Source organism: Barbus barbus (genome assembly GCF_936440315.1).
Source record: "Barbus barbus genome assembly, chromosome: 38".
NCBI lineage: Eukaryota > Metazoa > Chordata > Actinopteri > Cypriniformes > Cyprinidae > Barbus > Barbus barbus.
Genome location: NC_136716.1, coordinates 15,187,783 through 15,203,200, shown reverse-complemented (window position 1 = coordinate 15,203,200; position 15,418 = coordinate 15,187,783). Strand labels below are relative to the sequence as shown.

Genomic DNA, 15,418 nt, shown 5'->3' with positions numbered 1-15,418 from the left:
TTATGTGTCTCTTGGAATAAAAATATGGATTTTGGATTGTGTTTAGTAAGATGTGCTGCATGTGATATGATTCATTAGGAGACATACAGTAATTTTTATAATGGTATTTCATGATATATGGATATAAAATATGGATTTAAGGTTATAATCTTCAGATTATTTAGCTAAATTGATGATAATGTCAAAATCAAGATAGAGCACATTATTTAATTCCGGTTATCCTCTAATTACATCATTTGTCTTTAGTCTAAATTGTCATGTCAGTGTAGGGATCTTATTTGAATAATTGGAAAAACATTGCTTGGTTGATGTCACACCACACAATGTTTATTTTTTGCATCTGTAAGGAGATGTATAACTTCATATCGGAATATATATATATATATATATATATATATATATATTTGTAGCTTTGTATTTGTGGCTATTTTGGAAGGGTCATAATGATGCAAATAAAATCTCATGTAGCGCTATTCTGTAACTGAAAATGTATTCTAATTGGTTAAGACCAGGTTATTTATGTGTATGAAGAAAATAAAGAAATGTTTATGGATTCAAGCCTTATTCTTTCTCTAATTATAATACAGAAAGGAATGTGGCACAAATACAATCTGAAATATATAACGCAAAGACCTTCTGAATGCTTTAAAATAGCGATGACTGGGTCTAGGTGTCAGCTTTTACTCCCATGAATACTTTTCAGGGTGCCTTTATTTTTGAAACTCAAGAATTATTACACATTTCCACCATTATTGCCCAGGAGAAACACTGAACACATGATGACCTTTTGTGACAATAGCGGGGCATGATATCCGTTAAACAATGGGAATCTGCCATTGAACTCTCTCTGATAAGCATATTCTTTCTCAGCTCAAGAATATACATTTGTGGGCAAGTTAGCATTTGTTTTATCTGTCATAATTGCATACAGTTTATGAATTTAAATTTCTGCTGGTCAAAACAACAAACTGATGTTTATGTATGGTGACATTTTTTCACGGCTTGTTTTGTATTTCATATATCATAACTGACCAAAACACACCACACAGAAATATTTACTGAAGCAAAAGGTGTGGCAACTAGCTTGGGTCTCTCTCTCTCTCGCTTTTAAAGAAAGCTAGAAATATTTGAATGACAGTGTGTAATAATCTATAGCTTTTTTTTTTATTATAAATATATGGAGCTTTTTTAAATATATTTCCAAGGCTTTTACATATTGCACAACGTCTCTCATATCTGCTTCATAACAGTTTTGTTTCTTGTGACGTCATATTCTTACGCAAGGGAAAAAAAGCTAGTTGAGTTCCGACTTACATTTAATTATATTGATGTGCATGATTGTGCATAGGACTGTTGTTTAAACAGTTCATCACTAAGTTTTAGTACTTCTAAATTCAGCATTGGTTGTACAGTCCTGAACTGATTTCACTACAAAAGGTAGCTGATAAATTAGTGGTTATTAACAAGGGGGCCAGAGCCCCCTATGGGGACCTCAGCAAACTTCGATAGGATCTCATGGTGACTTAAAATGCTTTTAATTAATATGTTAATTTTTAGTTAATTAAAAAAGTGTGATTTATAAACCTGGGGAGAGTCATGTCAATTTATAAAATATTAAAACTGCATGTATCATGATTATTTAATTTTGTAGCTCTAATCTATTTGGTAGAAATTGTGGATAAAAATATTTTTAAGGCTTTTAAGACCTTTTAAAAGGTTGAAAACTACTGTGATAGAAGGTGCTTTGAGTAAAAACATTATGTAGTCCTAGTGAACAAATATGAATATCACATCAGCTTGCTTTCTTCAGGGCTTGAGGTCAAATATACCGTCTGAATCCCCTACCATCATCTTTGCCACCCCAACTAAACTGGTGTCTCAGTCAAACGCTGCAGTGGAGTATATGGGTGCCAACAAGGTTCCAGATCTCCAGAGGATATTTCAGGTGTGTATATGATGTATTAAGTTATGCAGCTGAGTTAAAGGGATTTAAATGAAAATGATCATCATTTACTCATCCAGATGATCATACCAAACCTGTATGACTTATTTTCTTGTATTGAACATAAAAGAAAATACTTGTGTTGTGAAAAAGAAAGAAAGTCATACAGGTTTGGAATGTCATGAGGGTGAGTAAATAATGACAGAATTAAACATTTTGGGTGAACTATCCCTTTAATAAACAGGAAAATGGAGCATTCATTATTACCCTTTTTTCCATCCAGGCCTCCGAAGAGATTCCTGTTCATCTGAAACAAGGTGTTTCAGACAGACTCTTGTACAGGACCACCATGGCACTGACAGTCGGGGGAGCTCTCTGCTGTCTCGTAGCTCTTTATATAGCAGCACAGCCCAAAAACAAATGATTTTCATCAACGCACATCATCAGCATTGAAGTGACCTTTGCGATGTGTAACTTTGTTGTATTTATTATGAACATTTTCAATATGCCTCCCAGCATCAATCACCAGACACTCTGTCTTAACAAAGCTTCTACTGCACAATGCCATTTTACCTGTGTGTCCTTTATCAGATCTGTCCTTACAAATGGGATGCTGTTAGTTGTGTTTATTAGAACAGTGGTTCTCGATATTGGTATTTCAAACCCCCCCCCCAAAGTCAATATTTGCCCCCTACATCCTGCTTGTTTTTAAACCTTTTCGTTTAAAGAAACTAGGGTAATAATGATTAATTTCAAGGATATAAAAGTGTTAATTTAATGTGGTCTAATGTAAATTTTAGTTTTTTTTTCTCCAGAATACACTTTTAAAATAGAGGTTGCCAATAAAGAACCCTTATTTTTAAGAATGTAATAAATATGATGCAAATAAAAAAGATCTTACTATTAATAATTTTGTTAAATAATAATTTAGAATTTAGTAGTTAAATTATTTTAAATATTTTAAAACATTTTGGAGTTTACTAGGAACCACTGTAGGGTCCATGACCTATAGCCATAACAGACAGTAAACCCTCCACGATCAGCCCCATTTATACCTTTTCAGCACGGGATGGTTTAAACCAGATTTTGGTAACGACTGACAAATGTTGAGAAGAGGATAAGAAAGGAAAATAGGGTGAGATCTCACACTTTTCAGTAGTGTTGATTGGAGTGTTTTTTACACACTCTGGCATGATAAGTGTGCCTCTGGGAAGCCCGATTATGAGAAATCTATAGGAAGGGCTTAAACACTTGTAGAGGATGTGCAGAATATTCCGGAAATGTGGAACCGTATTGAAGAGAATCATGGATGAGTTGAATCCATTTGATGCCATGCACACTTCTCCCAGTGAATGCAATATAATCATACTTTAAGGTCATTTCACAGTATTGGATATATTTAATGCACTTAAGGACTTTAAATGCTGCTGTGCCACTTTCCCAAGTAATGCATATGTGTAAAGTGAAACGAAAACTATTTGTTTGTGAAATAGATATTCTTTTCATTCATGTTTTGGCCCTCTGAGATGTACATGTTTAACCAAACCATGTAGAACCAAATTAAAAATCATGACCTTTTGACATCTGTGCTTCTTAAAGGGGACCTTTAATGCAAAAATCACTTTATAAGGTGTTTGAACACAGTTGTGTGGCTGCAGTGTGTGAAAACATGCAGGTAAAAATCCACACACTCATTTTTTTTTTATAATCCCAATAAATCATAAAGTCTCTCAGAACAAGCGATTCCAGATTTTTCATTTGTGACGTTTTGGGATACACCAATGAACACAGGAGTCTCCATAGACTCTCTCCATCTAAGCTGCTGAGGACACTGTGGTTAAGTTTAATTTTCAAAGGAAATGTCCCAGAAAAAATCTGAAAAGTCCTATATGATTGTGCCAATCATTTTACGCTAGACTGCCTCACAATCGCGGGTCATTTCAATGCTGGATTTTCGCAATACTGGATTTTTCACCCTCTTCTGAAAAGGGGTCCGGGCTCAGAAGCACTAGCTCATTTGCATTTAAAGGGACAAACACAAAAACGTTTTGGCTCATACCCTAAAAGTGGAAACTTTAACAAGCTATAAAAAATGATCTTTGGGGTATTTTGAGCTAAAACTTCATATACACACTCTGGGGACATCAAATAATTATTTTACATCTTGTAAAAGGGACATAATAGGTCACCTTTAAGGTTAGTCTCCTTTTTGAAGTCTGACATTCACTATATTTTACATCTAAGTTTACTCACCCTCAGGCCATCCAAAATGCAGATGAGTTTGTTTCTTCATTCAAACAGATTTTGAGCAATTTAGCATTACATCACTTGTTCTCCAATGCACAGTGAATGAGTGCCGAAAGAGTGAGAGTCCAAACAGCTGATGTAAATATTAAAATAATTCACATGACTCCATTGCATCAAATATCATCTTGCGAAATGAAAAACGGTGTGTTTGTAATAAACAAATCCATCAAGATGTTTAACTCCAAAACCAAAAAGTCCATAATCCATAATAACTTTTTCTCCAGTAAAAAGTCCATCCCTTGCTATCCTCTCACATCAAAACCACACCAATGTATTTGTGTAGAACTGTTTTAAACCATTTTCACTTATAAACTGTGGTTGATCTGTGCATATTTCTCTCCTGATTCAGACAAGACTACTTTTTCAATGGAGTAAGCAATATTATGGATAGAGCTGCAAGCAAGGGTTTAAAATTAAAATTGTCTTAATGATGGATTTGTTTATTACAAACACAAAGCTTTTCACTTCACAAGATGATAACTGATGGACTGGAGTCGTGTGGATAACTTATAGATTATTGTGATGTTTTTTTTTAACCTGTTAGGCCTCTCATTCTGTTGGCACACATTCACTGCAGGGGATCCACTGGTGAGAAAGTGATGTAATGCTAAATTTCTCCAAATCTGTTCTGATAAAGAAACAAACTCATTTACATCTTGAATAAGTTTAGGGTGAGTACATTTTCAGCAAATTGTCAAATTTGGGCGAACTACTCCTTTAAGGTTTAATTGATTACATGCTCATCTATACTTAGTTTCATATCATCAGTCTGAATAGTGTGTACAGTATATAAGACCCCTCTTGAAAAGCTCTCTGAATTTCCTGCTGAGGCTGTTCACATGGTAACCATGCTATAGGAGACACTGTACACAAAAGGACTTCCAGAAAATCCCTTTGAATCTGTCTCTTTTATGGCCAAAGCACTGTAGAACTTCAAAGAAAGGGTTTCTGTTGTTCCTATATGCTATTTTCCCACGTTTCTTTCTAGTCAGAGGTAATAACAAACATGAGGCTGACAGACTGTCTAACTGCACAGTGGTGCTTGATAAGCTGTCAGAGCACAAAGCAAAGTGAAACAATCTATGACAATGAGAGGCTGTGATTCACCCGGCATCATCTCTGAGCCATTCTGCTTACTACCGAAGACTCTGGCAACTAAAATGATCGGCCACACGGAGCATTTTAAAGAGGTCAGTAATCTCCTTGCCAAGTATACGGCTGTTCTAATAACCTTGTGCTTAAGACTTTTTTTCCAAGACAATCAATATTAATCTTTTGTTCTCTGGACCTGTGACGTGTAAACACAAATAGTCATTACAACCTCACGACTCTTTCCAGGGGTGCACAGATTTCCATGGATGTGGTTAATTCTGTTTACATTATTCATCTCTCAATGACATGCATTTCATATCTAAATGAATTCACAACCTGCTTTTGTTTGAACATAAACATGACTGCTTGAGAGTAGTGATTGATTTGTGTCCATTATCTGTAATGGAGCCACGGGAAACACACTGCACTTCCTTAATTCACTTGCTTGCCTTTCTCTTGATCTCTCTTGTTTGCCTAATTAGGCCTGAATGGATGAATGAAGAATGGATTTAATCCTCCACAGTATTTGTTTTGTGTCTCTGTTCTGAATTTTAAAATTCAGATTTTATTCCCTGTTAAATTATGTAAAGCGAGCCAGGCATTTAAAACAGTGTTCCAGGTGGTCACATGTCATTAATATTTAGATTTTACATTCTGGCCAGGTTGATTAGACTGCTGTATTGGATTCAGTAGTAAGTTAGCTGATAGTTTAGCTAGTTATATTGTAAACCAGTCATCATGACATAAAATTTGCCTCTTTGATAGTCTCAAGGGCTAAATACTCTTGAATTTGACAAACTCTTGACCTGTTTGTTTCAAACAAACACTGCCGGATTTAACCAGTCAAAGATGAAGTGAACCCAGCCAACAGGGAATGTTTTTAGAACTCTGGCTAACGTTCTGGCAAGGTTCCCTCAAAGTCATAAACAAATGGCCTTCCAGTTGGCTAATATTAACCCTCTATGGTACGCAATATGATATCAGTGAGGAAAAAATTATTTGTGATGCTTTTCCTGCTTAAAATTGGACACAATAACAATATCAATAAACATTTTCATTAATGTTTTTGTTCCGAAGATGAACGAAGGTCTTACGGGTTTGGAACAACATGAGGGTGAGTAATTAATGACAGAATTTTCATCTTTGGGTGAACTATCCCTTTAATGTGAATGTTAGCAATATGTTCTTAGAACATATTTTTTAACTGGGAAGTCATTCTTTATGACTCCTTCATGAACAAACAAAGTCCAAAGGGGAAAAATTAACAACGGTAAAGCAGACATCATGGGGTGTGCAGTGGTGGGAATAGTGTGTATGACTGGTGTAAGACCCCAGTCTGTGGAACTGTCAGTGAGAGAGAGCTAGCGAGCAGTTGTTAATCTCCATCTGTAGCCCTGCTGCTCACTTGGCTATAGGCAAACCTCTCGCTCTTCTCTGGGAATATTGTTTAGGTTCTCTTTTACATGTGTCATTGGAGTTCACAGGGTTCAGGAGGTTTTCTTAATAGCCCTGATACATTATTGACTTCTTGGCTATATCTAACTTTCTTTAAAAAAGGAAAAGAAAAAAAGAGCAGCTCAGTCAAGTAAATACATTGCATTAATGTAATGAAAAAAAGAAGAAGAAGGGATTAACAGACAAACGGATTCTTGCTAATTACAGACCTGTTTAGAGGAAGACATTAAAAGAGTTTGATGTTTAATTAGTCTTGGCTTCCTATATTCTTTCGTCTTATTGGTTTATCAGTTTTATTTTCCTCTGCTTCACACACACACACATGCCTATATACAGTCATGGCCAAAAATATCAGCATTGGTAAATATGATCAAAGAAGGCTATGAAAATTAATCTGCATTGATAATCCTTTTGATCTTTTATAAAAAAAAATCACAAAAATCTAACCTTTCATTGGATAATAAGAATTTAAAATGGGGGAAATATCATTATGAAATAAATATTTTTCTCTAATACACATTGGCCACAATCAACGATACGCTTTTATTCAATACTTTTTGAAACCTCCATTTGCCAGTTTAACAGCTCTAAATTTTCTCCTATAATGCCTGATGAGGTTAGAGAACACATGACAAGAGATCAGAGACCATTCCTTCATCCAGAATCTCTCCAGATCCTTCAGATTCGCAGCTTCTGTAGGTGCTGTTTGACAATTTTTTTAAAAGGTTTTCTAAACCCCGAGACTCAACTATTTTCTGCAATTCTCCAGCTGTGGTCCTTGGAGAGACTTTGGCCACTCAAACTCTCCTTCTCACCGTGCATTAGGACGATATAGACACACGTCCTCTTCCATGCAGTTTCGTAACATTTTATGTTGATTGGAAATTCTTAATTATTGCCCTGATGGTGGAAATGGAAATGTTCACTGCTCTAGCTCTTTTCTAAAGCCACTTCACTAATTTGTGAAGCTCAATTATCTTTTGCTGCACATCAGAAATATATTCTTTGGTTTTTCTCATTGTGATGGATGGTTAAGGGTATTTGGAATTTGTTTTCCCTCCTATTTATATTTCTGTGAGACAGGAAGCCATGGCTGGATAATTTAATGTTCATAATCACCCTGGATTGCTCAAAATTGTGAATATGAATGGGAATATACTTCAGAGATATTTTACTCATAAGAATTTCTAGGGGTGCCAATAATTGTGTCCAACATATATTTGAGAAAAACATTTATTTCATAATGATATTTCCCCCCATTTTAAATTCTTATTATCCAATGAAAGGTTAGATTTTTGTGATTTTTTGTTATTTTCATTCACACAAATGTATAGTTCAGTCATGAAGCTCTAGATGGTGCAGGCTGACGGGTTGTTAACGTAACTGATGATATTCAGAGAGTTAAACGACATGGCACAAGCTGATTGGTTCATGTTGCATATGCAGCCAGTGAGCTTACTGCCTTTATATGGCTGGCTAGCATTCACTTGAGATTTTTGCAGCGCGCTTTCAGAGTTTCTCTGAAACCCTCCACCTTCCCCAGCTCCACCTGTGTAGATCTGCTATGGGATATTTTATATGATATTTGTGCAGCAGCAGTATGTCTTAAATACTCACAGCACCATATCGCCATATGCATTAGCAGTAGCAAGTTCCTGTACTTACTTGCAGCAATAATCTACAACTACAGCAAAAACCAACAGCAGCAGCAATTCAGCCGCAGCAGTGTAGCAGATCTATTCTGCCAAGACCAAATACATTAACATTGTCATATCCATCACCAAGCTATAATCTTCAGAGAGTTGTCATGATTGAATCACATTTCCTGAAAATGCGGAGAACAATTTAAAATCCTTGACTAACTAGAATCCATTAACTCATTCTGACTGTATTTTCGGAGGAACGAGAGGATGGGGCTGCAGTCTACAGCATTTGTTCTGGCTTTGAGCCACACCAACTGTTCATAGGACAGACACCCACAACCATACAACAAGCCAAAGCCTGAAGAGTCTGCACAAGAGGCAATTGTACAATCGATATCTCACAGTCCACATCAGGCATAAGACAACAGGGGCAAAGTAAACCTGTATAGGATCAGTAATCTCATGCCATAATCCTCTGAAATATCAAACTGCTGCACATTTCTGAGCCACTTGTTCTCATATAGAGAGAAATCAATAGGACTTTGAACTGAGTGCAAACTATACCTGTGCTAATACCATGGATAAAGGTACTATTAGAACTAGAACTATTAGAACTATTCAAAATTTTAAAATGATTAAAAATGTTTAAATTATTTTAAATTGTAATAATATTTCAGAATATTACTGTTTTACACTGCTTCTGCGTTTCCTCATATAAATGCATCCTTGGAGAGCATAAGTGACTTCTTTCAAAAATATTTTAAAACCTACCAACCCCAAACCTACTGCCTTATTTCAAAAGCCAAAGCATTTTAGGTTTGCAGCTGTTGATGTTGGTGGATTTTGTATGTAATTAAGAGCACAATGTCATCTAGAACCTCTCTATGTTCCCTGTGGTCACTGCACAAGATAGCAACTGGCTTGAAGAGATAACTGTGATTGAGAATTTCTGGAAAACAGAGTGGAGAAGTGCTGAACAATTACACTGTGATGAAACATATTTGTGATGTTCTATTCAGCTGCCGCTCTGACCTTTCCTTGTCTGCTTACATTTTTCACTCTGATTATGCTTTTGTGCTATCTCTCTCATTCTCTGAAAGTCAATACAGCTTTATTGGAACGACTGTAAAGGCCTGAAATATTGCCAAAGCTTTGGAGTGCTTACAGGTGCAATAAATAAAACAAATCTCTTTCAAAAAATGATTTGAATTTTTTTCATCATATTCCAATATGATGTTGTTAGACAACATTTTGAAAGTATGTGTTGTGCTCGATTTTTAATAGATTTAACAAAACAATGCACAACATCCCACCAGTCCTAGAATGCATAAAGATCCTTACCTTCTTTAGTTCTGCATTCTTTTTAGCAACTGCCTTACCAAAAATTAATTAAAGAGAATTTATATTAATAAAAGAGTGCAGCAAATTTAAAAATGACATTGCCATCATGCCATTATGATACAATCACCTAGAAATGCTCAGGACAAAAGTTCAAAATACTAGGTTCAAAAGTTCAATATTAGGACATAACAAGAATCGGCCATATAGACAAAAACATTTTTCCATTTTCCTCTACAGTGCACTGTGTGTTGTTGCTTTGTGTAAAGTGTGAATCTGTCAGGAAAAGCACTGAAGGCGAACTAGAGGACAATACCATTGATTTTCTAAATGTACAGTTTTTTTTACATTTCTGTCAGCAATGTGCATTTGTAAGAACAGCAAATAATATCTACTGAAATAAGCCTCTCCTTCATTCCCAGAGAAAAAAAAAAATAAACAGCCTCTTTCATAATTCACTATACAATAAAAAAGTAACTTATTTATTTTTCAAATAAATAAATAAATACTTTTACAACTTTTTCAATATTTATTACATTTATTTATGTTTTATGGGGTCTCTGAGACCGGAAACATTTGCAAAGTAGCATTTTTGAAGCATGTTATCAAGATGACATTTTGTTTATAATTTTGCCATAAGTTAAATATATTAAGTTTCTGCAATATATAAATATATTGTGGAAACGTAATTCCCTGTGCAGCTGCTTTGCAACTATTTGTATAATAAAGAGCGCTATACAAATAAACTTGAACTTGAACTTATAATCAGTTTTCATAAGATTAGAAAAAGTCATGACGAATCAGCCTGATACTTAAATGTTAAGTATGCTTTTGAGCTATCAAAATGGCTTTGGGCTTAACATTTCACATTTTGCTAAAATAACAACCTTTTTTTTTTTACTTAACAAAATAATTTGACATATTTGACATTTGCTCTTCTCCAATGTAGAAATGTCCACTACAATGGATGCTCATATTTGATACAATACATCCTCATATTTTAAACATACTTATGAACTAAACATATACAGTATGTTAGGGGGATAGAATAAAAACCCAACATGTTTGTTTGTGTGTAACTGGTATTCCCTAAGTTATAGGCAACAAATGTGCCCACAAGCATAGCAATACCAGTAAATTTTGATCTTGTGGGGACCATTTTTGGTCTCCATGAGGAAATAAGTTTATAAATCATACAGAATTAAGTTTTTTGAAAATCTAAAAACGCAAAAGGTTTTGTGTGGGGGGTAGATTAAGGGGATAGAAAATACAGTTTGTGCAGTAGAATAACCATTACACCTATGGAATGAACCCATAATGATAAGAATACCTGTGTGTGCATGTGTGTGTGTGTGTGTGTGTGCGTATTCATTCATTTTACATTCACTTTATCTCTTTCTCACTAAACCCAATGAAGAATGTGAGTTTATAGTAACTTTGAAGACAAATAAAATAATTTAAAAAATATTAGTAAATAATAAACATAAATGTTCAAAAATGAAAGATCTTCAAATTAACTTTGAATATTATCACTACAGCTCATATGTACTTTTCAAACATAGCTCTTTAATTCTCTTTAATTCTAAAAAAATGCAGAATGAAATTTGTATATGTATGGAACAAATGATACGGATTGTATTACATGTTAGCTTGCTTATTATGCTCAAGTGCATGATTGAAGTCCATAATAACAAGAACATATGCTTCTAACCACAGGTCGAGAGCTGTAGTACCAACAACACAACTTTGCGATGCTGTTTAAGAATGAAACAACAAATAATTTTATGTAACAATGAAATCAGTGACCAGGTACTCATATTATAAAATCATAAAATGTTATTGGTTTAAACCCAAAAACATTTGATGTCCATTTCGATGGATGCAGGGTCTGAAGGGATCAAGTCAATCAAATGACAGTGAAGCACAATCATACCACCGTGACTTGTAACTTATATCCTATTTGTCAGAACTGAACATATCAAGTAACTCACCCCTGAATTATCATTACTTCATAGCAGTCACACAGAATTGCATCCCAGCCCATGAGCCAGTGCTTGAGAAATGTCTGATCTTATCTTAAAATGAGTGTTATGTCTGTGATCTCCATGATGTTCCCTCCAGGTAATCTTATCATCCTAATATCACTCCCTTCATGTTGGCCACAGCCATCTTCCTTCACTGTGATCTTCGGTGAAAGCATGCATACCATGTTTTCTCTGAAGAGCCAAATAGAGAGCAGTATTCTCTGATTGTCCCTGAGTCTGCAGGCTCTTCAGGGTGCTTAGACTATTTGTAACTCTCCTGCTTTCAGTATCTGTTATGGTACTCCACCACCATATGTCAACTAAACACACACACAAAAACAGCCTTACTGTTAATCAACTTGGCCATGGGGGAAGGTCACTATATGTTATTCCCTGTGCTGTCTTTTCTTCACAGCTTGATGAAGTATTATAGCCACAGCCTAGGCAAAATTCCTCTCGAGCGAAGGATGTGTAATCGATGCGAGCAAGAGAGGTTGTGGAAGTGAAATGAAGAATGAAGAGAGCAATTTTCAGATTACACTGAAATGATTTTGTGATATGCTTGTACTTATTTCATTAGTATTCCTCTCATGCTTGAGTGCTGCTGTTTCTTTTTATCAGGATGGGTAGCTGCAGCCCCCAAAAAAACAAAAGCTTTGGTTGTTCTGAAGCAAAAATGAACCACAACAAAGTTTTCAAAACCCTCAGAAAAACATACATTGAGAGAGAATTCTTGTAGGCTTTTATCACAGGCTTGATGGAGACGTGGTCTGCCTCTCTGAAATTACCCTGAGTATGAAAGACACCTCTTCATGTTTTCTCTTTGTTTGTATTTTCCACTCCTGAACCAAAGGGAATCAATTCAATTATGCAGATTATCTTTCCAACTATTCCAGTGTACCTGTGACCAATTTATCAGAGGATTTCTCATAGGATTCATTCAGACAACTACTAATAAGTGTTTTTAAGAAAGCACTTGGTTATTCTGAAGAAGAAAAGCAGTCTTGGAGATGGAGCGAGGGCTTTTGTAACTGGTTTTGCCAAAGGGAGTGAATATGGTCATTAGAGCTGAGAGAGAGAGAGGCAGGAGGGTCGTGATCGCAGCTCTGATTAGCTCTGCTGCTTCATGTTTCCTACATGACCTGGTCATAGTCGAGCTCCACAGTGTGAAATGCAGTACACTCTCTGAGAAAATACTGTAGCTGTAGATATTATGTGTCTTTATGTGTCTTCACACTGGCTAAAATAAGAGTGGAGCCCAGTTGAACTATCAGTTCAGAGGAGCTGACCAAATAATTAGCTTGATCTCATTGGAAAACGTAACTATTTTACATACGATTTTGTATGCATTTGTATGATGTGAACTGTATGAAAATGTATGACGTTTAGAAAAAAGCAAGCATGAAGGTTCACCCATAAACATAACCGTCACTTGGGCGTAAGCAGATCGTACAAAAATTAATTTGAATTAGACTGAATTTCAACAAATTAGTCACTAATTTGCCAAAAAGTGTAAAAGTTTGGAATTACAATAAGATTATTTAGTTTAATTTAAAATTTTAAATAGTTTTGGCTATAACAAAACTATCATGATGACAGATTACATAAGATAGGAAGACACATCAAATTTAACCATATAATAAACAGACATTTATGACTCAGTGTAGGGCTTTAAACGGCTGTTTAAGGCTGATGGATCCTTAGCGTTTTGAACAAATTGGAGTGAATGATTCAATGACTCACTCACTTCCGTAATGAATCAGTGTCGGTTAAATAAATATTCCATGACTCACTCATAAAGAAAGTAATTTGTCTTTACGCGTAACGACATGCAGAAAGAGTTTTGCCTCACCACTAAAAGCAAGAGTTGGATCTGATCTCATTCATTTCCAAATTTGACTCGGGACCCCCATGGTGCTGAATCCCTTGATGTTAAAGTCCATGTCTTACAACGGTAGTGCCAGACCTTTGATAGATGCTCAGTGTGGTGTACACGTGTCTCCGGGCAAAAGGAATGGATTCATGACAGTTTATTGCAATATTATGTTTTATATTGATCTTGTCAGGTGGAATGTCTTGGCATTCTTCAGATCTTGAGTAGAAAATAGACATACCGGTAAAATGCTGCGATGTCTGCTGTTAGTGGATTTATATTTCTTACAAAACTGACTTAATACCTTTGCTCAATGAAGCAATCTGAGGCTACTAATCACTAATAAACTTGGCAAAAATCAATAACCCATTGTATGCTCTAGTTCAACTTGAATTTCTTACATTAAATATCACTTTCTCTTTCAGCCGACCCTGAAAAATCATGTTCTCCAAGCATCAGACCTCCTGATAAAATGAAATGTTATTTATATTGACACAAGGCAACATGAGAGTCATTTCCCCTACTTTGAAACAGGCCCAGCAGAAGATGATTACAATGTAATAGAAAGTGCGTTCAATCAAGCAGGATTAATGTAGAGCATTGGAAAGAAATGGTTCAGTAATGGCCCATGAACCCACAAACCTATCTCAAGGGGCCAGCCGCTCTAACAAAATGAACTCTGCCAGTAGAGCTTTCGACACACAACACACAACAGAGAAAAACCACTTAAACAATGGATTGTGGAAGATGATGAAGGCTCAAATACTGCCATCGTTTAATCACAGGTCAGAGTTTTTTAAAAATCATCATTTGAATCAAAATCGCTCTAACTGCAACCTGATCTCTAAAGAGAACTATTCTACTATTCTATTGTAAAAACTATTAGTTACGTTATAAACTATTTACTACTCTTCTAGTTAAAAGAAATTAAAGGCAATGCAAATATTTACACTCTTACACTCAATAGAGTCTGTAGCTGACTGGCCGGTCACACAACATACTGTCATTTCCTTTCATTTGCTGATTGAAACATCAAGTATTTCTTTCTTCTCCCTGGATGTGAACAATGTTCTCAGGCTAAACTTAATGCCCTCAATAAAATATAACTTCATATTTCAGAATTAAATTAAAAATTAATGTCCATTCCTTCAGAAGATCTGTCAAGTGTGTCAAGCTGCTCTAATATTAAAATGGCTCTTGTTTCCTTCTCATTCTCGCAGCTGTAGGGGAACTTCTCAAACGTGGCTCCCCAAAATGCTCATCAGTCAAGCTGATATATTATTGCAGACTCTGTGGATTTGCTTCAGCATAACAAGTAGGAGTATATCATAAAGCTCGCACAGTTATATAACACAATATAACACAAAAAGAGATATATTATAGCCTACAGTCAGACAATACCTCCTCTCTAGTCTCATTCTTACTGTTTGTCTTTCTCTTACCATCGGTCTCATTTTCATCAATATCAAGAGATTGGAAATTATAGCCCTGCACTCGATGACTGGCCTGGGAGAAATGAATTGATAAACGAATATGGCGGCTTCAGCTCTTGTTTAAAGGGTAAGTGGCACTTAGACAGGCAATGCAAAAGCAGTAATGCAAAATTCTCCCTCCTACCTTCCCATCCTCGACAGACTTCTCTGTACTCTGAGATCTCAACAAGTGACAGAAAAAAAAGATGCCACATAAAACTGAAGAGGATGGAGGAAAATAAACAAACTCATGCCACGTGCAGGAAAAAAAA

At 35.6% G+C, this 15,418-nt stretch overlaps 1 protein-coding gene across 1 annotated transcript; it reads left to right on the top strand.

Moving 5' to 3' along the window:
* Positions 1–1,780: 1,780 nt before the first annotated feature.
* LOC306858139 (cytochrome c oxidase subunit 7A2-like, mitochondrial) lies at positions 1,781–2,366 on the top strand (the record flags this gene model as incomplete). The annotated part of the gene is made up of 2 exons (XM_079398535.1): positions 1,781–1,945; positions 2,226–2,366. 2 exons carry the CDS (start codon positions 1,781–1,783, stop codon positions 2,364–2,366), a joined length of 306 nt encoding a protein of 101 aa, XP_079254661.1.
* Positions 2,367–15,418: the final 13,052 nt, after the last annotated feature.